Source organism: Cinclus cinclus, chromosome 4 (assembly GCF_963662255.1).
Source record: "Cinclus cinclus chromosome 4, bCinCin1.1, whole genome shotgun sequence".
Lineage (NCBI taxonomy): Eukaryota > Metazoa > Chordata > Aves > Passeriformes > Cinclidae > Cinclus > Cinclus cinclus.
In genome coordinates this window covers 43957547-43980918 of record NC_085049.1, presented here as the reverse complement: position 1 = coordinate 43980918, position 23372 = coordinate 43957547, and the positions used below count along the sequence as shown (strand labels likewise).

General features: G+C 43.4%; 1 protein-coding gene across 1 annotated transcript; it reads right to left on the bottom strand.

Annotated features, from left to right (window-relative positions):
• Positions 1-21220: 21220 nt before the first annotated feature.
• Positions 21221-22753, bottom strand: LOC134043774 (nematocyst expressed protein 3-like). The gene is made up of 2 exons (XM_062492505.1): positions 22689-22753; positions 21221-21674 (listed from the first exon to the last, which is right to left on the bottom strand). The coding sequence occupies exons 1-2, from the start codon at positions 22751-22753 to the stop codon at positions 21221-21223; spliced, it is 519 nt and encodes a 172-aa protein (XP_062348489.1).
• Between the last annotated feature and the right edge of the window lie 619 nt (positions 22754-23372).

Genomic DNA, 23372 nt, shown 5'->3' with positions numbered 1-23372 from the left:
GCAGTCAGGACCCTGTACGTCCTATTCCTGACTCGGGAATACTAACACAAGTCTTTCCTTCCCTCACTCCCTCTCACTCCTTCCACAAAGTCTGCATTTTATTTATTGATTGGACGTACTTTAGAGATCGGAGGGCTCTTCCCCTCACCCCCACCCCATCCAAACCCCCGTCTCCTGCAGGAGGAGGAGTAAGAGGGGGAGGAGGCAAAGTGGGTGCATTACGAGCTGATTGTGCTCTTGCCCCGACCTCCAACAGCCTGATCTGCCTTTGAAGTCTTCCACCCCTCGACTTGAAGTGAGATCGATTACAGAAGAACAACAGGGACAAAGAATCTGCTGCTTTACGTGCAGCCACTTTCCCACGATCGGGGCAGCCAGCTCGACAGCAGCAAGAGATCACCGCTGTCCCTTAGGCTCCTCCTTGCCACCATTCAGAAAACATGCAGCCCCCGCCCGCTTCGCTTAGGAAAGCTGGGGGGCAGATTACAGAATTGAATCACGTTGTTTAAGAACGCAGCAACTAAAGGGCGAGTAGCAGTCCCGGTTTTTGAACGGAAACAGAAAAAAAAAATCGGTGCTGAGTATTGGGAGTTGTGTGTGAGGGAAGCGCATTTAAAGCGTAGATAAACTAAAAAACATGGATAAGTGGCAAAGTTTTGCGAGAGGCAACGCGAGAGGCTCCTCTTCGGGTTGCTGCAGCGTGGCGGGCTCGGCGCGGGCAGGCAGCACCGGGTACCGAGCCCGGCGGGGTCGGTCACAGCTCCCGGCAGGGTGCCCGGGCCCTGGGAGAGCGCTGCAGCCAGCGCCGCGCTGCAGAGCGGGGCAAGCCTTTACCTTTGTGTCTGCTAAACGCGTGTGCGTGTGCGTGTGAGAGAGACAGGGAGAGAGAGAGACTACCGCTGGCACAGTCTATAAACCGGGAGGGGAATGAGGGCGGGGAGAGCCGGGACAATTGCAAAGGGCAAAGTAAAGATGTTAAATGCCCTTACCGAGGCGAGCGGAGCCGGCTCCGTCCAGCCCAGGGCCGGAGGTTCTAGACTTTGCCTTGCCACAGCCCAAAGTGATGCCCCTCACCGGACGCCTTGAGGGATCCCCCAGTCCCGAAGCTCTTCCAGGTGGCCCTGGGGCCCTTGTGGAGGTTTTCCCCTCTGCCCGCCACCCACTGGGGCAGGAGCCTCCCGGCCAGCGAGACCCACCGCCTGCCCCCCCGGCCAGCCTCAGGGGAGCGCTCACCGCCCCTCTGCCCCTGCCCCAGGACCTGCCGGCCCGCGGGGGGGGACGGGGACCGGGGGGGCACGGGCTTCTCTTCCCTCCCTGGCCCGCCAGGAGTGGGGAGAACTGTTGAGAACTGTTGCTTAAACTCGATTTGAACCCATGGAACGCCGGCTGGCTTTTTCCAAGAAGAAGAAAAACGCGGGTAATATGTCACCGGGCATCCAGTCCATTCATAAAAGAAAAAAAAAAAAAAAAAAAAAGGAAGCGGCGGCAGGGCGCAGGGACCCCCAAAGAAGGCGGCTGCGGTGGGGGATTTCCTCCCCCTCCCACCCGGCCGGGCTCCTCCTCCCCAGACTGCGCGGCGTCGGGGCGGCGGGCGCACGGGACGCGGACAATCAATAGCCACGGTCACAAATTACCGCAGGAAGTGTTAGCTGCGCACCAGCTCCTAAACAAGATCGATGGCCTCCCGCTGCTGCACAGCCACGAAGGGCTCACCCACCCTCCCTGCACCCCTCTCTTCGCCCCCGGCCGACGAATTCCGCCCGCTCGGGGGATGGGACGGGGATGGCGGGGCATGGCGGTCGCGGTGTCACACACAAACCCACCGCAGGGGAGGACCGGGTCCAAGCCCAGGTGACATGGGGAGGTCCCCCCGTTAGCCGCGGAGGTGACCCGGGAGCCGTCCGCGCCCCCGGCCCCGCGGACGATGACTAAGGCCCCTTGTCCCACTCGGGCGGCCGCCGCGCCCCCTCCCCGAGTGATACCGGGAGCGCTGACTCAGCGCCCCCCGCCCGCAGGCTGCCCGGGGAAGCGGTGGGGGCTGCCCGGGGAAGCGGTGGGGGCTGCCCGAGCCGTGCGGGTCGCTCCCGCCCCGCTCCCCCGCCGCACCGCCCGGCGCTGAGCGCATCTGACCGAAGGAGGGGCCGGCACCAGCAGCGCGGCAGCGCCTGAGGTGTTCCGTGAGCGGAAGCGGGATGGGGTGTCGGGGAAGTAAATAAATCCCTAAGAAGCCGTGGTGGTGCTGGAGGCTGGGGGCAGCGGCTTCTGGGAATGCTCCCGTCCTGCCAGCCCTTCGGCCGCTGCTTCCAGCTCCTTCCCTGGCCGTCCTGGAGCTGCACCGCCGGACACCGGTCTGTCGGGAAGCGGGGTCCCTCCACTCTCCTCTGCGCTGCCACCCAAGCCTTTGCAGCGCTTGGTGTTGGCTTGAGGAAAACGTGACATTTAAAAATAAACTATTCATGTTCCTTTTGGTTGCAAAAGTCCTGTCCTTACGTGGTGAAGAGTTACCTGTTCCCTTTTGGGTTTGTTTTTTGGTTGACTGTTTCAACAAATAGAATGTTAAGCAGGTTTAATTTGATAATGTCTCTAAGTGTTACAAAAAGCGGTATACTCATGCTGTTAATTTCATTAGCAAGGTAAATAACAGTACCATTTTGAATGTGTGCATTTATATAAGCAAAATTATACCTCCCTGGTATGTGTGTACACTGGTACATGTGTATATGTCACAACACGCATAAAATCTATTAAGTTCATTTGTGTGAAGATGTGTTATGGTTGTTTTAACTTTCAGTAGAACATAATGTACAATGTATATTATAAAATATATGTATCTTATATAATTTATATTAAATACATACATTACTGAGGATAGAAATACCACCAGTTAATCGAGTTGTAAAATACAAACATACAGTTAGGAAAATACCTAAGTCAAAGGTGCCCAGCCTAATCAAAATTCATCTTGCATCTTGGTAGTGGTCTTTTACTTAAACATTAACATACATTTTTTTTCCCTCTTGCAGTTTTTTCAAAACATAAGATGTTTTTTGTTAAACTCTGCCATAGTTTTGCTGTCCTTCTCAAGCCTAGGGCTTCCTGTATTGATAACTATATGCTATTCAAACGTCGCGTTGAGTACAGAATATGCTAATGATATTTGTCTCCTAATATTTTATAATAATATCTCATTGTTAGGGAAATATTAATAAAATTATGCAACATTGATATGGAATAAGATTATTGATCAATACTGAGCAATCCCAAGACCCAGAGTGCAACTACTTCACCTCAGTGCTCAAATTTGAGATCCTTTGCCCTAAATGGGGTTCCTTATTGTCTCCAAAAGAAGATTCAAAATTTGCCCTTTGTGCCTTTGGCTGCAGAGGTTTGAGGTCTATGTCACAGTAGCTTGGGGACAGATATTAAATCCCCAGCTCAGGTGTTGCTAATAATAAATAATACAGCAGGACCTTTCTCAGCACAGATCAACCATCCAAGGTAGAGCTTAGCAAGACTGATGCACGTTTTACAGCCTGTGCTGATTAGCTTGCTGCTGAGTGCCTCCTGACAGGAGTCACACTACCTCACTTAAGGCAAAACATGTTTCATCTTCATTCTCAAGTCTTTTCACGTATTATTCCTCTTCTGTGAGGCCAATGCAGGTATTTCAGTTGAGCAATTTCCTCTTCACCTATTCTGCAGCTATGTTTTTCAAAATCCCACAAAGATAACAAAAACATATTTTCTCCTTTAATGGTAATGAGGTCGTTTTAAATCTGTGAAGAAAGTTTGGACCAAAAAAATATAAACACATCCATTACCTATTTTGAGTCATTAGACTGGTATCCTTGATCTGTCATTACCTTGCACACACAGATGTGAACGGACACATGGAAATAAATACAGTAGTCAGAAAAAAAAGCTGATAAAACCTACTTTAATAAAAGAAGAGATATTAAAGACATTCAGTGTCTTTAAACATTACCAAAAGACTTGAACATGCTGTCACCACAACACCATTAGTCTACATCCTTAATGTATGTCCCTTAACATACATCTGTACTCAATGTACCTTGTAATTACCTCATTATGGTTAACTACTGCTGACCCCTGTGTGGAACATGTTAACATACAGAGCAACTGTGAAATAGCTAGAGAAAAGCAAGGGGAGACTTTTCAGAAAAAACTTACAATTCCTTTGACATGGTCTGGCTACAGAGTTAGCATCTTAGGCTTTGCTTCCATATTTAAGTAATTTCCATTCCACAAATACTTCTTTAAATAGCAAAACAAAGAAACAGCTGTTACATGATAGATGAAGCAAGTCAGCAAAACTAACTGCATGTAACACAAGGACCAGGTAGTGATCAGATCTGGTATCTACAACTCAAAGCCCCTGAAATAATGTCAGAATTGTGTTTACTGACTTAAACAAAATTCTTCATAGCACTGTTATAAGAAATAATTACCAAATTGGGCTTTACCACTGAGAAACCACTGGTTGCTTTTCTCCCACCCCCACTTGCCCCAAATCACAGGGCAGTGCTGTTGTATACAGTCCCACAACCTTGGGGAAAGAATAATGCATTTCTATGTCAGTTTCTATATCCCAGAGCCACAGTTCCAACTCCCAGCTTTACCCATAGCAGTGACAGAGCAAGCTGAAAACTTAGACACTATTTTGATGGGTTCCAATTATTTCAGCTACATCTCCAGGAATGCTTCCATCCCCTACTCCAAAACAAAATTATAGACTCCTTTGTATAAATACAGGTTCATTTTCATGTGTAAAATTCCTCCATCTCTGCAGCCTCCAAAATTAATGATACACCTCTCCTTCCTCCAAACATAATTTATGCTAGCTGTATTCATTACTGAGCAGCTATCTTAGCTGCTGCTGTTTCTTTAACTCTTGCTAACCTATGCCTCTTATTGTTTCACCCTCCTCTTGCGGAATAGTGAGTGGTGAGCAGGAGCATAGGACAGCTGGAAACAAGCCCTGTGTACCTGGTCCATTAAAGAGACAAAGATGGGGCACCTCTGGATGGCAGGTGAGAGAAAGAGAATGATCAGTCATGGAACTAGTTCTAAAAACCTGTGTTTTCCTTTTAAAACCCTTAAAAGGGTCTGAAATCCTCCAACCTATTCCAAAAACCATTAGAACTGGCAACTCTGCTAATGGTTCTCAATTGTTTGTCTTTCACTCTCTTGTCTCTTGTAATGTTTTTCCCCTTGCCAGGAAGATTTCCAAGCCAGACAACACCTGAGTTTCTAATGCTAAAAGAAAAATTTAATTTTGGGGTTTCTTTAAGCATTGTAAAGAGCTGAAGACCACACACGACTCAGAGAAGCTGCATCATTAGCAGCTGGTGAGTCAAGGCAAATTGGGCTTTAATTAGCTGAAATGTCCTACCCACTGCACCACTGCCACTGCTCAGGGAAGGAGAGAAAACAAGAAGCAGGGTAAGGGAGGTGATTCTTCTCTTCTGCTTCCTCCTTGCAAGACCCACCTGGAGTACTGCATCCAGCTCTGGGACCTCCAACATAACGAGGACATAGACTTTGGAGCAAGGAGGGCCATGAAGATGCTCAGAGGCTGGAGTGCCTCTTCTATGAAGACACACTGAGACAGTTGGTGTTGTTTAGCCTGGAGAAGACTGCAAGGAGACCTTACAGAAGCCTTCTAGTATCTAAAGGAGATTACAAGAGAGCTGGAGAGGAGCTTTTCACATGGCCTTGTAGTGACAGGACAAGAGGGAATGGCTTTAAACTGAAAGTTTAGGTTAGATATTAGGAGGAAATTCTTTACTGTGTTGGTTGTGAGGCACAGGAATAGACTGCTCAGAGAAGCTGTGGATGCCCCAACCCTGGAAGTGTTCAAGGCCAGGTTGGATGGTGCTTTGAGCAACCTGGTCTAGTGAAATACATCTGTCCATGGCAGGTGGCTCGGAATTACATGATCTCTAAGGTCCCTTCCAACACAAACCATTGTATCATTCTAAACAGCCCAACAGAGACAGTTCTCAGTCTGGCTTGCTTTCTCTTCACTTCCACAAAATGGTACCAGCCCAGTTTTGATCCCAGTAGTGTTCAATAAAATTGGCGACAAAAGGTCTCTACAGGTATAACACATGGTTGGCTTTTCAGAAAGATGTAGGAAGTAAGCTCAGATTTAAGGGCTGGGAGTGGAGGTAGGCACCTTTCTGACCCCTGTGCTCCCTCCCCAGCATTTTCTGGGAGCAGGGGACTCGACACAGCTTCCATGTGAAAGGAATCGCTGCAGATTCAGTTGGAGAAAGAGGAAGATGTGGACTGGGCTGGACTGGCATCAATCACCAGCAACATATACATTAAGGAAAAGCTGTGAGTTCTCAACAGTGTCAGCACATGATTTCTGCGTTGCATTTCTTTTTTACAGCAGCTTTTCCAGAGGAGGTCACCATCACATTGCTCACTATAAATGAGAAGGGTAGGGCTGTCATTATTGTGCGTGCATCCTGCAGAAGGGTAGGAGGTGTTAAAACAAAAAAGTGGGCCCAAAGAAAAGGCTCTAAAATGATCATATTTAAAATTTTCCATCTCATAAGTTTCTTGGAGTCTGACTCTTAGTGGTTTCATTAGTTGGGAAGACAGGGGGTTAGCAACTGTACACAGTGCTTGAAATTAATCAGTTTCTCCAAATTCAAACTCAAATTCAGTATCTCCAGCAGCAGATCAGAAACTAACATAAAAGTCATGACCAGAAGTGGGGTCTCTAAAGTTTAAAGTGAGGTTAAAAGCTTGACAGAAATGAAATTATTTAAGCAGCATCTGGGAATGCAAGCCTATCAAAGTGAAACTAATGTTTAGTATTTTCCATTACTTATGCATTTTTTCTGAAGCTCTAGCTCCTGGAATTCAATGATCTTCTACTTACATGCAGAGATAAGGGAGCAAAGGAAAAAGCATGAAAAAACAAGAGAAAAGTGTCCTAATGGCTTTAAAGAAATCACCTGGGTTGGAAAGGTTGTGTTGAGTTTGATTTTTTTCTTAATTTGTAATGAATTTATCTTACTTAAGTAATTCTGACAAACAGTGCCAAGTGGAAAGGTGTTTCCACTTAGAACTGTGGGAAAGCTCCTCCTCCCAGGACAGATATGCCTTGACACTTTTCAACCTGTGCAACTTTGTCACCTCTCATGCAACTTTGTCACCTCTTATACATGACTCTGTCCACCTTCAAGACTAAAGTTCAAATGTTCCAGGATGCTACTATATCTATTTTTGTTATGGCAAATCATTCACTGCAAAGACAAAAACCTTGAGTACAGCTGCCTCAAATGAAATATAGTACATATTTATGCAGTACCTTTCTAAATCACAGTAAAAATCAAATTAATTTGTCTTTATTTTTTGCTGCTGCAATGGCAAAGAAACTCATAGCTGTACCTGAAGAAAGAGGTGATGTTTGAAAGAAAGAATTTAGAGAATTAGTGATGCCGAGACTTGCATCATTTTATGCCATTTTGGCCTTTGGTTTCCTCATGAGTCAAATGGAATAATTTATACATTACCTGACAGTAGCTGTGAAATAATTAATATTTGTAAATGGTTTCAAAATCCCATTGGGAGGTAGAGTACCAAAAGAATGCAATGTGTTTATGGCCTCTGAAAGTATAGATCACAGAATCAAGATTGGAAGAGATCTTTAAGATCATGTCCAACCATCAACCGAGCACTACCATAATCACCCCTAAACCATAACTCCCCACACATGAGTCCCACCTCCAGATGCCTCTTGAACACTTTCAGAGACAGTGACTCCACCACCTCCCTGGACAGCTAATTCCAATGCCTGACTACTCTTTCAGTGAAATTTTGTTTTCTGAACCTCCCCAATCACAAGTTAAAGCCATTTCCTCTCATTCTTTCACTTGAGACATGGCAGAAGAGACCAATTCCCACCTTGATACAACCTCTTGTCAGGTAGGTATAGAGGGCAAGGAGGTCTCCCCTGAGCCTCCTTTTCTCCAAGGTTCCCCCAGCTCCCTCAGCCACTCCTCATATGACTCACTTTCTAGACCCTTCACCAGCTCTGGACATACTCCTGCACATCGATGTTCTTGTGAGGTGCCCAAAACTGAACACAGCACTCAAGGTGCAGACTCACCAGTGCTGAGAACAGCGGGGCAATAACTGCCCTATTCCTGCTGACCACGCTATTCTTGATACAGGCCAAGATGCTGTGTACCACATGGACACATTGCTGGCTCATATCCAGCCAGATAGTAACCAGCAACCCCAAATTCCTTTCAGCTGAACAGCCCTCAAGCCACTCTTTCCTAAGTCTGGAGCGTGGGATGGTTGCGACCAAAATGCAGGGCCCCATGCAGAAAACGATTGTGTTATTTTACTACCAGCGACTCTTTGTTAAAATTCTTGCTAATAAAATACCATCTTTGCATCAAATTACTTGGTTTGCACATTAGGCTTTTTCAACTCTTCACATTTTTTAAGGTATGCTCTATGTCTGGTTTTACCTCAAAGTAAATGTGTATGGGTGAATGGTGAAATCCTTGAAGCTTTTTAATGGAAATTATGAGACAGTATGAGCTATCATAGCATCTCCATATATGTAATGTTTTGTGATGTGTGTGTATGTATTCCCTTAGTGTTCAGAATGACTAGCTGTTATGCCCAAAATAGCCTTTGTACTTTACTCATGTGTTTTCTTTTTCTCGACAGTCACACTGAGTCTTTGCAGTCAAAATTTCCTAGCTAGTCATGCAATCAAGTACAGGTCAGCTGTGTTCACACTGCCAAAGACAGCCTGTACTTCAAAGGCTCTTCAGCTTAGCTACTTCTCACAACTTCTTAAAAACAGCTTCATAAGGGAGGCTTTACATAGATGTTTAGGCTATTACTAAGACCACACTTTCCAGTAATCCGACCTGCCTTTCCCCGAAAGACCAGCCAGGGAGGGGTTACCCAGTTGCCTGTGGAGGTGAAGGGAGAGATGTCCAGAAGCTCAGATTTCTTATCACCCACCATTACTATTACTTTCCCTGGGGGAGGGGGTGGGTGTGCACAAACCTCTCTCTCTCTCTCTCTCTCTCTCTCTCTCTCTCCAGAACAAGCAACCTACCAAACACCAAAGTGACAATTTCTGCTTCTCCATGATGTTCTGGCCAATAGTGATGCTTTGCCCTTGCCTTTTTCAGCTAGTGAGACTTGCTTCCCTCATCTGCAAGTTTGGGAGGGTTGAGAGTGAGGCTTTAGCATGACACAGGTCATGACTCCAGCCTCTGGAAAGCTATTGATTTTCTTCGGGGAGCCAAGGACAAAACTGATGTGAGATCTGTGAGCACCTGGTGGGTAGGTGGGAACCAGGCAAGCAGCACTGTGCCCACCTGCATCACTGAAGGTGCCTCTGGGCAGGGCAAAGGGGGGCCTGAGCCACTGGCAAAAACAACTTTGGTTTCTCTGTGCCTTACATGTGGTGGTAGTAGATGTAGGAATTAGTAGAACAGACAGCAGAAGGCCAGTGCTTCAGCAGAGCCTGTTTGCATCCCAATCAATATAGCCCCCTAAACAAGAATAGGGTGGTTTGGTAATAATGAGACTTTCCACAAATAAGATTTGTTTGTCTTGAAACAAACCACATTCCATTTAAAATTAAAAATGTCTTAGATTTTTTTTGTAAAAAACTCACAGTAATAACCCTCAAATGGCATTGTTATTTGGCCATATTATTCCTGTTTGTAAGCAAATGATTCTAGCAATCACCTTTCAAACAAAGGAAACACTGACTTGTTATACAGAATTTACTGGAAAAAGTTACTGACTGTCCAGGCAGCCATTCAGGGCTGTGGGTGAGGGGGATGTTTAAATATAGAAATAGTCATAACTACCATGACTTCTAAAATTAGAAAGAAAAGAAGAGCACAAACAAAAATTTACAGTGTCAGTGAAATTATTCACTGGAAAGTGAGGATAATCCATGCTCATAAAAAGCAGAAAATAACTTCATGTGGTTGACAGTTTTATTATACGACCATAGGAAAATGGTGACAGAAAACGATATGTTGATGCTGATTGTTTTATTTGTGCCTCTTTCTCCATGTTTCCTTTTCACACATCTGAGCATTTAGTACATCCTGACTGTCAAGTAATCAGCAAATGGAATGGTGTGAATTAATTTTCTCTTTCATTTAAATGTACATCTTAATTAAGTTTATTCATAGGCGAATTGGCATCCTGAAAAATTCTTTACATTTAAGAGATGTTAAAATAACAAAATCACTGAAGTTAAAAAAATATTAAGTAGGAATGACATTTGTTTTCCTTAACTGACTGGGACACATTAAAAAGCATATACCATTGACTTTTAAGAGACCTAGAAAATAAAATGAATTAAAATAATTAAAGAACTGTACTAAAGTAAGCTATTATTTTCTAAAGTACTGAATCTGTAATTAAAAATAAAACCCAAAGTGGTAGCTATTATTAAAAGTGCATTCCACAGGGACAACTACAGATTTCTATTCCTAAGAAAAAGAAAACTTTTAAAGAAGAGTTAATAGAAGGCATGGTTTATTATTTTTGAGGGTGGAAGGAGACTTGGTCACCAATTTTTAATTTATTTTTATTTAGTTTTAAATAGAATCCACTAAATATTTTTTCACACAGATAAACTGGTAACATGGAAGTACTTGCTGGCTTTACGAAAAATTCACTTTTCCTCTGGCATAGCTTAATTGTTAGCAAAAACAAAATGCACACTAAAAAGGCTCTTATTTTACCAGCTTGGGCTTGGTAAGTGCCTGTTGAGTAGCACAGATACTCAAGAAAGAGAAAGGGAAAAGGTCAAAGTTTATATTGAGCTGGATGCTTTGTGGGGTCTCTGAATTATGCACCAGGGCATGAGCTGTCCTTTCCTTGCATGTCCCTTGCCCCCACTGCCTTGCTTCCTACTCCTGCTTGCCTTAGCCCTGTGAGGAGAGGAGGGGAGGGGAGTGAAAGGGAGAGGGGAAGGGAGCTGGTTTTGACCCAGGATAAGCATCACTCCTTGCCAGAGTGGTTATTTGTCACAGGAGAGAATGTGGTGCTGGGGGATGGGGTGGAGGAAAGCAGTTCAGAAGGGAAACAAAACTGGAGGGAAATGAGTTCTTGTAAATTAAAGGTTGAGTGTCTTAAGATATAATAAATAAAATACACCTTCTCCAGATACAGAGAAAAAGCACACCAGTGCAGTGGATAGCAGAGAAGCTATGGAAATATGGTCTAAACCTTTAAAAGGAGAAAGAAAATGAGGAATTAAAAAAAGCTCCAAAGATTCTTTCTGCTCCAGCAAAAGGCAGTGTCAGACACAGCAAAGCATCTTCCCTCCACGTGCCTTTTTCCATTCCCAGGATCTGTGTTTCCTGAGTTTCTCATTTTGAGTCATTGGGGGCCAAAGAGGGGGGTAGGGGAAGGGGAGGCGGCTGGGCCATTGCTCCGGGGTGCTCAGCCTGATCCTGGTCCCATCTGTGGGGCTGTCCCTCCACGCTAACCTCTGTGGAGGCATACAGGGTCCCAGCCACACAGTGAAAGGGTAAATTTAACCAGCTGCTCCTCAGGAGGGCTCTGCCTGGCTGGTACACATGTACCACATGCCTACTGACCCGGTCTCCAAAACCAAAACAGCAGAGGAAGGGGTAGGTATGACAGGTATAAAAGTCTCATGGGCTCATTACCCACAGCAGCTGGTCCCATTTAGTAACCAGGCCTCTGCCCACCCCACACTGAGGAAGCCAAAGTCTTTCCCTGGTGGCTCCTGATCCTGACTAGGCTGGAGGTTGGATGGCAGGAGATGGTCATAAATCCTGTCACAGTAAGGAAGGGATTAAACCTAAGTGTCCCAGCCTTAGGTAAATGATCTAAGCTCTACTGTGTTAACCATAACATACATATTGGTGCCCTGGCTCAGTAGCCAGTCTCCAGGTGAAGGGAAGACCTTTCGTTTCTGGAGTCAGCAAGAAGGCAGAGCAGCCTCCCCAGGGTTACAGGATGCTCTGCTGACCTCTGGCAGTTCCCCACTGGGCTGACAGGCTGTGTGGGGTCCCCAGGGAAGCAATTGCTTCCTCGGAGCAGAAGCAGCAGCAAACATCATAGTTTAGAGGTGATTTGGATTGCGCTCTTCAGTCAGTGGCTTAAAAAGAAAACACTACCGTGTGCAATTCTTGGGTGCCTTTTTGTTTTTTCTCCTCTGGGCCCACGTACACAGTTTCGAAAAGGCTTTTGAAGTTGGCTCCTGCTTTAACCAGCATATTTTTAAACAAACCTTTGTACTTTGTATCCATGGTGAAAATGATTAAAATCACCACTAGTTATCTGTGGCTACGCAGGGTACTGGCCATGATTACTGAAACTGAACAAGACCTAAGGCTACAAGGAGTTGCCTCTCTAACGAAAAATTTAACTACTTATTTAATCAGTTGTTGTTTATTTTGCTGATAATGATGTCTGGTATCAGCAGAAAGAGTGCAACTCTTGTTTCTATTTTTGTAAGACAAATACCTGCTTCAGCTGAGCCACAGGACAGCAAAATAGCTGGATTGTAACCTCCTTGATGGCAAAGACAGTGTCTTATGTGCCCACATTCTTTAAGCACAAAATTAAACTGGTTAACTTGGTAATTAAGGTATATTGAAGGCTTTTAGTCACTTGTATTTGTGGTAAGGTGCAGCTGGAGACTCAGTACCTTAGATGTAGGATGGAGTTGAGTGGAGATGAAGGCATTGTTTCTTCCTTCCTCCTCCTCCCCCTTCTGAGCTTTGCATGTCTTGAACTGCTGCCTAACTCGGCTTGGGACCTCAGGCCTGTTTGCTTGTCCCAGAAAACAATTGCACCACTGTAAGCATCTTTAGATCACATTGCAAGGGCTATTGTATGAATATACATTAATTCAATTAGGTTGCTTGTCATGTAGTTATTGTGTACAGATAAGCAGTGGGCTTGTACCTTTAATATTTAACACTGCCATGTGTTACATGATCTGGATTGTTAATGGCTCAAATGTCTCCTCTTTAATAAAAGCATTGGTAGCTGTAATGTTTTTACTTGAGTGGAGCCCCAAATCAAATTTTGTTGCAGATTAGCTAGTGCACATGAGTGAACAGATATGAAGAAATGGAGGCCACTCACATCACCTTCGTCTGTGACACGAGCGTAGCTCATGAAATAGGGTCCTGTCCCCAGCTTCTGGCACTCATATCTGCACTGAAGCATATTTGCCACTCAGATTTGCCAGGGTAACACTCCCAATCTTCTCTCTTTGAGAGCATATTTTAATTTTAACTCTTTTATAGTCTTGTTGCATGATATATGGCAAATCATTTTACCTTTTCCTGCTATATTTTCCAAAACTACATAGTGAGAATAGCACTCAACCTCTGAGGACTGTAGGAGACTAAATTCATTAGCAATGTTAAGGTGCTCTAAGATGGGTGGGCAGTAAGTCCAAAGCATATTAAAAATTGAAGAAATGTCTGATTTAATCTCCAGCTGTTTTCCATAGATTTTCTGACTCCTAAAAAAATGTTGCCCATAGAGACTTTAAAAGCAGCTGCCTATGGCCCTTGCTTTTATCATTGCTGTATATTTTTCATGTCATGGTTCACAGTTGTACCTTCTCCTTAAGCAGATTTCCTCTAGCAAAGCACAGCTTTTTCTTCTACTTGTCTACTCGTGAAGAAAGAGTGGCTTTACGTTTGCTTGCATATAAATTTCCTGCAATTTTTTGTTTTAATATGACAGTTTTAAGTTGAATACCTGGCTTTTACTAAGCCACTTTTTGTATATTATCACACAATATATTTTTGCATTTTACCACAATTCTGAAGTGATTACAAAAGATATTTCAAGTACAACAAAAACCCAGAAGGATTCAAGTTTCATTCACCTTCCTAAAAAATTATGATGTAATGTATGTCATTAATGTTTTTTCCTCACAGTATTTGCTAGTTTAAAACAATCATCTTAAGGACATAAAGTTTAAAAATCACATTTGTAGTGCATGAGGTTTCCTTTTGTTTTTGCAACTGCACTTTCCAACAGAGCTCCGTGTATTTGTAATTACTCAACACTACAGAATCTCTCCTTGGGCAGAAGATTAGATAATAAAGTGTTTATGACAAGCACCAATCTTTAAAAGGGCCAGAGAAACAACACCTAAGATATCAGTAAGAGCAAAAATTCTACTTGAAAGAATACACTGATGTTTCTATTTACTAACTTATCAGCTTTTCTTAAATTAACTATGACTGAAGTATGCTCTACCCTTTCCCTCAATTAACTTTTCATTCATTCACAAATTTGTTGGGCCTCACCCTGGAATGAGACCCTTCATTCTTCAAAGAGACAGGGTGACCTGCTACAGTTTCCAACTAATCAGACAAACAAAAAAAGGCTGAGATTAAACCCCAAGGAAGCCAGGCTATCTTGGAATTCACTTGCAAGAATAAACATTGTCACTTACAACAAGCAAATCTGCAGATATTTAACAAACCTCAAGGTTCTCTATACAATGAAGATTTCCACATTTGATTGCCATCTTCTCTGCCGTAGGAGTTTTTTTAGGTCTTTATCTAATCAAAAAGTTAGCTGGTGTGTTAGACAAAAGAACACTTTCAGCACACTTATCAGAATTTAGACAACCCTCTATGTCACTGTCCATTGAACTCCACTCTGGTATTGTGAATCTCAAGAATCATTAAAATCATAATTCAAACAAAATTGGAGACATAGTCTTTGTGTGCAATAGGTCAATTTATGTGTGACCTTTATATTTTTGTAGGAAGAAGTCCACTTAAAATTTATTGTGGTTAATGCTACCATTTCTGAACAAGCATTGTAATAACTTAGCATTAATTTATCCTTTTACAGAAAATGTTTTTTTCAGATGTCTTTTCACTAGCAAGAATGGAAATTGTGCATTGACAGAATATTCTGAGTTAAACTGGTATCTGTAACCAGTGTTATAGATATTCTGAGAAAAATAAAAATATGGCTCTGGAGTTGAAAAGTTGGTAAGACTTAAGAAAAAATTTATCTGACCTGCTGGGCTGATGGCATCCCCATCTGCTGTTGATTGTTTTAATTTCATGCAGCCGAATGTTCAGTTTAGTCAGAGCTGCCTGGAAGATGCCATTAAAAAATGTCTGTCAGAGAAAGATCTAAAAGGAGCAAACACGGGTATGGGTGGTGAATGTTTTTTCATAACTACTACATTCATAGAAGGAAGGAGATAAAACAAGTGAGCAAGAAATGTGAAATAGAATGTGCTAACCATACATTACATATGTCAAGTAGAATGAAAACAGGATAAAAGGGGTGGCCAGATCAATGGGTTTCATGCCAGAATCATCACAACACACATAAACACATCTCCAGTGATTATTTTGACTCCCTCTAACTGTAAGACATTTCTTCCTATTGCCTTGGCTTTATTCTGGAGAAACAATGGAAAATGAAATCATTCAGTAAATTGAAAGACAGAGATAGAGAAAATGGACAAGCTTCCTTGGACAGAAAAGTCTGTGTGTTCCAGCCTCTTGTAGAATGTTTAGATGAAGATCAAGAGAAAAGTCTACAGTGTGAGGAAATAAGACTGCATGTTTAAGTGTGTAGTAGCTTTTGTTTTTTGTCTGTATCTTTAAAGAACAACAAAACTGTACATATCTTTTTCTTTCTCTTTCTTTCTCTCTTTCTTTCTTTCTTTCTTTCTTTCTTTCTTTCTTTCTTTCTTTCTTTCTTTCTTTCTTTCTTTCTTTCTTTCTTTCTTTCTTTCTTTCTTTCTTTCTTTCTTTCTTTCTTTCTTTCTTTCTTTCTTCTTACCTGCCCACTCACCTACCTAGTGTGTATAACATTGCTCTAGCTGTGAATAAGAAGACAAGCAGTGCTCTATAAGGTGAAGTGGGGTGTTAGTTTTTGGTTTTTATAAGACCAACAAGGGTAGCTAGGCAAAAGAGAACAACAGTGGTATTCAAAGAGTCTCCTTCAAGACAGATGGCTGCTGGAAATGGATTGGGCTCACCCAGCAGCTGTTGTCTGCAGTGGGTTGCCTAAACTCTCCTGCAAGTCCTTCCACTGGTAGAACAGGGGAGTGCTAAACAGATGAGGGAAGTGTGAAGCAGGCAGAGATGGTGGATTCTTTGGTCAGCACAATTATATCTGAAAGTGGATGTCTGCCAATCACTTCCACAGCACTGAGAAAATGAAAACTGCAGCAACTCTGTGACTGAGGCAGATGATTTACCTACCATTTTAGCACAGCTTGGGTAGTCACCATAAAATTTTAAGTGGTAGTTTGACACTAGGTTTTTTGTTTCTTAAAACACAACACAAATGGTCTATGAACCCGTGGTTCTTCCAGAACAGCAGCATAGGTCCTAGTCTCATGTACGAGTCTTGAGTCTACTCCCATTAATCTAATAATCCACAGATTTTAGTGGTAGCAGTAAAGAGCCCCAAGGGAATAAATATGGACTGCTGTGCTAAACAAACAAGAGTTTACACAGCCTGTGCACTTTTTGCAATATATGTATCAGTATTTGGGATGGAAATTAGCAGGATAGTTGTCTCCATGAAAGTAGCAAACGTCTCAGACATTTTCACAACTGAATTGCAAACTGGTTTCAAGAGTGCAGTAGCAAAGACATATTAAAACCCCTATTATTTGAGCCCTTTATCCTTGTTTAAAATTTTATGAAAGACTTAAAATTGCCTTTCTTTGAATTCATTTAACCTAGTTACTCTATACAGGTTGTAGAAAGCAGGACTTTACAAGTAATTCAAACTGCACAGAGTCTGTTAACAAATACATAGTGCCAAATTATTGGGTACACAGGACCACTGCAGTAAAAACAAAAGGTATGGATGGATGGGAAGAGGAATACATATTCCCAAAGGAAGTGTTAACTTCCATAAACTCTTGAAAACCCATTTTTCATACCTACCACTCTTACCACCTTCTTCATATAAACTGGGCTGTTCAGTAAGACATGTAGTTTTCTGGCCCACTGTGCTGTGCTATTATGGTTGAACAAGTTGGGTGAAAAACAGCCATGTGAAATTTTCACAGCACAGCACACACCAATACACTGCCTTGCCTTGGTTTCAAATTTCTTTACCAATCCAAAACCCAGACAAGCTTTATTGAAAGGCTTGTTAAGGTTCGCAAACCACAGGATGAATTTGTGGGTGTGTCAAAGAAAAGAAAGGTCTGAAAGAGCAAGCAGAAACTGGGAGCAGATCTACTTGGGGTTTGCCATGGGCTGTCTTTGGGTCTTGGTCAGCTTACCCTCCTTCTCCTCTGTGTCTCTTAATTCCACTGCATGAGTAATGCTGCTGAACTCCCTGTCTCCGGAGCATCAGGAGGATGAATGGCTGGGAAGCCCTTTAGATTAGTGGAGTGTTAAACTAGGACTAGAGCTGGCTATAGAGACTTCCCAGTAGAGCCGTAACAGCAAAGCTCCTACACAGACTCAGCTGGAGACCCGTTTTTCTGGTTTGAGAAGTCATCATAAAGAAAATACATAATATTTTCCTGAAGATAATTTTTTGACTTCTAGTGTACACCTTTTCATGGATTTTGCCTGGATACCTATGGCTGCTAGTCCAATTCTTCTGAGGCAAAGGGAATACTTGTATAATTGTAAAATGCATTTCAACGATTCAATTCTCCTCCCCATTCCACCAGAGTGGAGGGGGGAAGAGAGGCAGGTTGAGCGAGCAGCTATGCAGTGTTTCATCTCCAGTCAGGCTTGAAAGCACAGCTGAGCAGGACATTGGAGGAACAGAGATTTGGATTCACTGCTAAGAAGCAGGCAGAGCAGGCAGCTTTTCTCCCATGTTCACAGGCAGATTGGTGTGTGTATGTGCATGGAGGAAGGTTCCTATCTGTTGTGCTACAGCTCCTTACGAATTACCATGAAGTCACTAACTGGAATTAGTCTGTTAGGAAAGTTGTGAATCTGGGTTCAGTTTCATTAGGGTCATTTAGCATTTTAGCAACTGTTTTGCCAAGGAAGGATGTAAGAAAAAATGCTGAGAAAGAAAAGAAAGAAAGTGTCCAAGAAAGAAAGAAGGAAAGAAAGAAAGGCAAACACAAAAAACCATGCTTAATTGTTAAAAAAAGTCCATATACTGATGTTTTCATTCAGGTAAAACTATGCTGCTCTGGATCACATACCTACAATTTCATGAAAAACAGGATGGCATGGAAAGCAAGTCCACTGACTTCAGAGAACACTTTTTTGTAAAGCTGTTGTAAACACTAATCTGTTTTCTAATCTATGCTACTGTTTGGAGAAATGCAACTATTTAAAATGTGAGATTGTGCTCAAAGTATTCAGGTGTGCTACAAGTAATTATATAAAAGAAGGTATCTTCCTATGACTATACTTTTAATCAAGCACCTTGCTTACACAAGCACTTTGCTGTTTAAATTCCATGATATGTGGTTTTTGACCATGTTATTAGAAGTTTTTAACATATCTTGTTATTTTGTCTATAGGGTTCATTTTTATATTGCAAATCTGCAGAGCCCTACCCACAAATTCCTGGTATCAGCCAGAGGGAAGAGAACTTTTTCATGTCTGTAAAAGAATTTTATTGGGTATTAAGAAAACTTGCTGCAACCACATTCATTGTGGGGTGATGAAATCAGAGGCTTTGTGACAATCCCAGTGAAGTGTCAAGATATTGATTACACGGAACAATTTTGGCCAAATATCATTTTGCAGAAGCCACGCCAAATGCTGTCCAATACATTCAAAAAGGGATTTTCTACTGTGTACGTCTAGACATACAGTCTCGAGAGGGTAGAGAAATAATGGATACAATATCTGCAGCCAAGCAGTAGGAAACAGGGAGGTCTCTGTTATCTTTACTTCGCATTGGATGAAGTAAGTCTGCTGCAGGAGGTAATTTTGAATTACAGTAGATATCATTCTGATATAGAGCTATATATAATTTAAAAAATTAAGAAATAAAAAGGTGCTGAAATCAAGACTACCAGCTACACATAGGGCCCCAAAAATGATCAGAGGCCTGGAACATCTCTCCTGTGAACACAGGCTGAGAGCGCTGGGATTGCACAGAATGAGGAAGAGAAGAGAGACCTTAGAGCAGTTTTCCAGCTTTTTTATCTAGAGGAGGCTTATAAGACAGATGGGGAAAATTTTTTTCAAGTAGGGCCTGTTGCGATAGGACAAGGGGTGGTTGTTCTAAACTAAAGAGAGTAGATTCAGATGAGATATAAGAAGGACATTTTCTGTGCAGGTGGTGAAAAACTAGCATGGTTTGCCCAGAGAGGTAGTGGATGCCCCATCCTTGGAAATATTCAAGGTCAGGCTGAATGGGGCTCTGAGCAACCTGATCTAGTTGAAACTGTCCCTGCTCATTCCAGAGGGTTGGACTAGATGTCTTTGAAGGTCTTTTCCAACCCAAACTATTGTATGGTTCAGTATTTTTCCAAATGAGGGGTACTTCCAGCTTTCTAATACATTCATATGATTCTCAGCATTTCTGAGGGGAAGAATTCATTCAAAAAATGTGTGAGCAGAAGCCAGAAGGTGTGCATGAAAGGACTCATTTTCTTGGGAACTAGACGTGGCCCAGGCCAATGAATTTCTTCTGCTTAAGATAAGAAAGATCAGAGGCCATGTGACAACCATAGTTAAATGAAAAACTGATTTGTTGAATTTGTCCTCATTAGAAGCTTCAGGAACCATTTCAGTGTTACTGGCTCACATACACATGCATGTGCATGCACCTGCACACACACTTTCAAACACATCCCCATTTATCTTGCAGGAAAAAACCTCAAACCCATTAGAGACTGTTACCCGTAATTTTCAAGTCTGAATACCTGGACACAAATAAACATTAGGGTTATAATATATATGCAGGATAGCTTCCAAAATGGAAAGTTTGCTATGAAAAGCACCAGTGACCACTTCATAGGTCCCCTCCAAAACTTTACTATTTCTTTGTTTTTATCACCACTAAATACCTTGAAAAGCAAATGAATCTAATTGTATTATTGCTTCCAATATCTGTATGATACCACTTAGGAAAAAGTCGTTGTTTATGCAACTTTATGTTTATGTTGTTTATGTTTATGCTGGTTTTACATTTCAGGATAGCTGATACCCACTGATTAAATATGATGACACATGCAAAACTTGTCAGCTTTAATTAGGTGAGGTACATCAAGTATGTTGTTTTATAGAAGATTTTTTAAAATACATTACATTATACTTCTTTACTACTTCCTGAAAATACAAGTGCATTTTCTAAATTCATACATTTTGTCCCTACGTAAATCTGTTTGGAAGATAAGTCTTGTAGAATTATCCCCTGTGTATCAATAAGGAAACTGAGACACAGGCCTAGGTCTTTGCTGTCGCAATTCTTCACTTGCAATCTAACAAAGTCCTGAGGTTCCCATGAAAAAAGATATACATGGAATAATTTTATTAAGTAAGTTTCCTATTAATATTATGCCCTCTACTTACAAACTTCATACTGATTAATCAACTGAGAACTTAAGAACTGTAGAAATTTTCTGTGATTGTGACATAGGTGTGACGCTTTGAAGCCGTAAAAACCCAATCCTCTGCCTCGTGCCATGGTTTCTCCGCGTGCGATAACCACATGTTAAACACACCCTTAACCTCCCAGCAGCGCATGCCACAAGGCCACTAACACCTACATGTCCCCCAACGGAGCTCCGAGGAAGAGCAGAGCAGGGAGGCAGGATTACACTGCTGCCCCTGCTAATGATGGCTTTCCAAATAGGTCTGTGGTCACTGACTGGGCAAGGCTGGAAAACTTCTAGTGTAACTGTTTAGACTACTTGGCGGGCTGATACATAGGAACTTCTTTGTACAGTGCTGCCAGTGTCTTCATACTTATGTGGAATAGGATTCAATAAAAATACTTTTTTGGGGGAGCAGGTAGCTGGTGCTTTATTTGAAACACTAGGAGTGTTGAAACGGTGGGAGAAACACCGTCTTTCAGTGTGACCGATTGGTAACCAGAACTTGCCGTCGGGGGTGGGGATGGGGTGCCGGGGAACTCGGCTCGGGAGGTCAGCGCGCCGCCTCGGGCTCTTGGTTGTGTCTCGGGAGCCTCCCCAGGACCCCGCACCGCAACCCCGCGGCTGGGTGCCGAGTTCCCGGAGCGGCAGCCAGGATCACTTGGGGAACGAGGCGCGGGGTGCGGGCGCGGCGCCGGCGGCGGCGGACAGGCGGCGCTGGGGGCGCGGAGGGCGCTTGGGGGGAGCTGGGGGCGCTGGGGGCTCGGAGGGCTCGGGGGGCTCGGAGGGAGCGGAGGGCTCGGAGGGCGCTGGGGTCTCGGAGGGCGCGGAGGGCTCGGAGGGAGCGGAGGGCTCGAAGGGAGCTCGGGGCGCTGAGGGCGCTGCCCGGCACCGCGCCTGCCCGGCAGGGCCGGCCGCTCCGCGCGCCGCCGCACGGCCCGAGGCCCCCTGGCGGCCGGTGCTGCCCGGCGCGCACGGGTCGGGTGCGGCCTGCGCGAACCGCGTTTGAAATTCACCCGCCGCCGCAGGCTGCAGCCTGCCCTGCGTCCTGCCCGCTTCGTTCCAGGTTTTGTTTAAGGCAGTGAGGCGGGAACGGCTTGGTAGGAAACGTCTGCGCCGGAGAGTGGGAGTATACGGATGTACGTGCCCACATTACATTCCGCGTGTTTGTGTGGGCACAGACCGGGAATGGTTGGGCATGGTTGTGACACGGAATCTCGGAGTCACGGGATGCTTTGGGTAGGAGCCTTAAAGAACATCTGGTTCCAATTCCACTGCCATGGGCAGGGTCACCTTCCACTAGACCAGGTTGCTCAGAGCTCCATCCAGCCCGGCTTTGAACACTTCCAGAGAGGAACATCCACAACTGCTCTGGGAGACATAAGGATTGTCCCTGTATAAAAAGAATTAGTATAATTGCACGCTAACACACAGAGAAGGGTGTATGGAGAGAACAAGCTCTGCTGAGCTACTGTTCTTGTAACCACATTAGCAGTATTAAAAAGCAGCCAAACCCATCTCTTTGCTATAATAAACACAAAAGGTTTAAACAAATACACAAACTCAGAAGCCTATAAAATACAAAATAAAATTTTGGGGGAAAAGAATTTTTGATAGTTGTCAACAGCATTACAAATTCCCCGTGCACACTGCATGTTTTGCTAAGTCTTGAATGTAAGGCTTCCCCATTTCTTAATTTGCTGCTTGTTATCCTTGTCAGAAAAATGCCGTCTTAATGCTGTTCTCCAAAGACATAAATCATGATAACTCTTTTTAATTTATTTTTTTTTTACTTCTAGACACCAAAAATAATTTCTCGAGAAGCCTGCTGTGATTTGCAAGCAAGCAAATATAGTAGCAGCAAACTTATACATATGTTTATTAAATATATATATGTATGTTCCAGTAGAAAGAATGCTTCCCTTTCCATCATATCTTTGCCAGAGGAGATGAGTTCACTGTATCAAGAGATTTGTAGAATTTGTAGCATTCTGGATTAATCTTATCTGCAGAATACACACAGTCACCCCCTTCTTTCTTTGTACTCACAACTGTTTTCTCAGCTTCTTTGCATCACAGCTGCAGTGCTAATAATTTATCGTCCCAGTTGCCTCCCTCATAGTACTTGATCTGAGTCTTCTTCAAAGTCAAAGGAGTGAGCTGTTGGATGGGCTGCGATACAAGCAGCATGCGAACGAGGGGTTGAGAGTGAGCTTCGGCTTTGTTTTGGCCATGAGTTCATGAGCCTAGTAATGCTGATGGGCAGGGTAACCATAGAAAGCAGAGATTATAAAAAATAACCTTTGAGATGAGACCAGATCATCTTTGATGTAAAGTGAATTTGTATGGCTCTGTTTCTCTAAGCTTACACTAAAACAGACTTAGCTGCCAGTGGGAGACTGAGTAGAGGAGTTCCCTGAGTGGTGTCAGGAGGTAAAGTGATGTTTCTTGCTGCCATCTCAGTGCAAATGTCATAATAAGGGCGAGTTATGAAAGCAGTTTGGTATCTCCATGATCCCAGTGCAGTAGCAGCCCCTTGGAAATACCATGTGTTGGTACAAATGACAGCCGCCTCTAAGCTACTGCAGCATGTGCCAGAAGACTGTTCAGCAGTGTGTAGGCCAGCAGCTGGGGTGACAAAAAGGTGTGCCTGGGTTGTACTCTGGGTTTCAGCGTGAGAGCGAAGAGCAGGGCCAAATCGTGTTATTAGACAAACATGTAAACTGGCTTCACTCACATGTGGAAGTAGCAGACAGCCAAATACATTTAGTATCAAACATTTGGAATGGGATAGTTTCCTCTGAGTCTT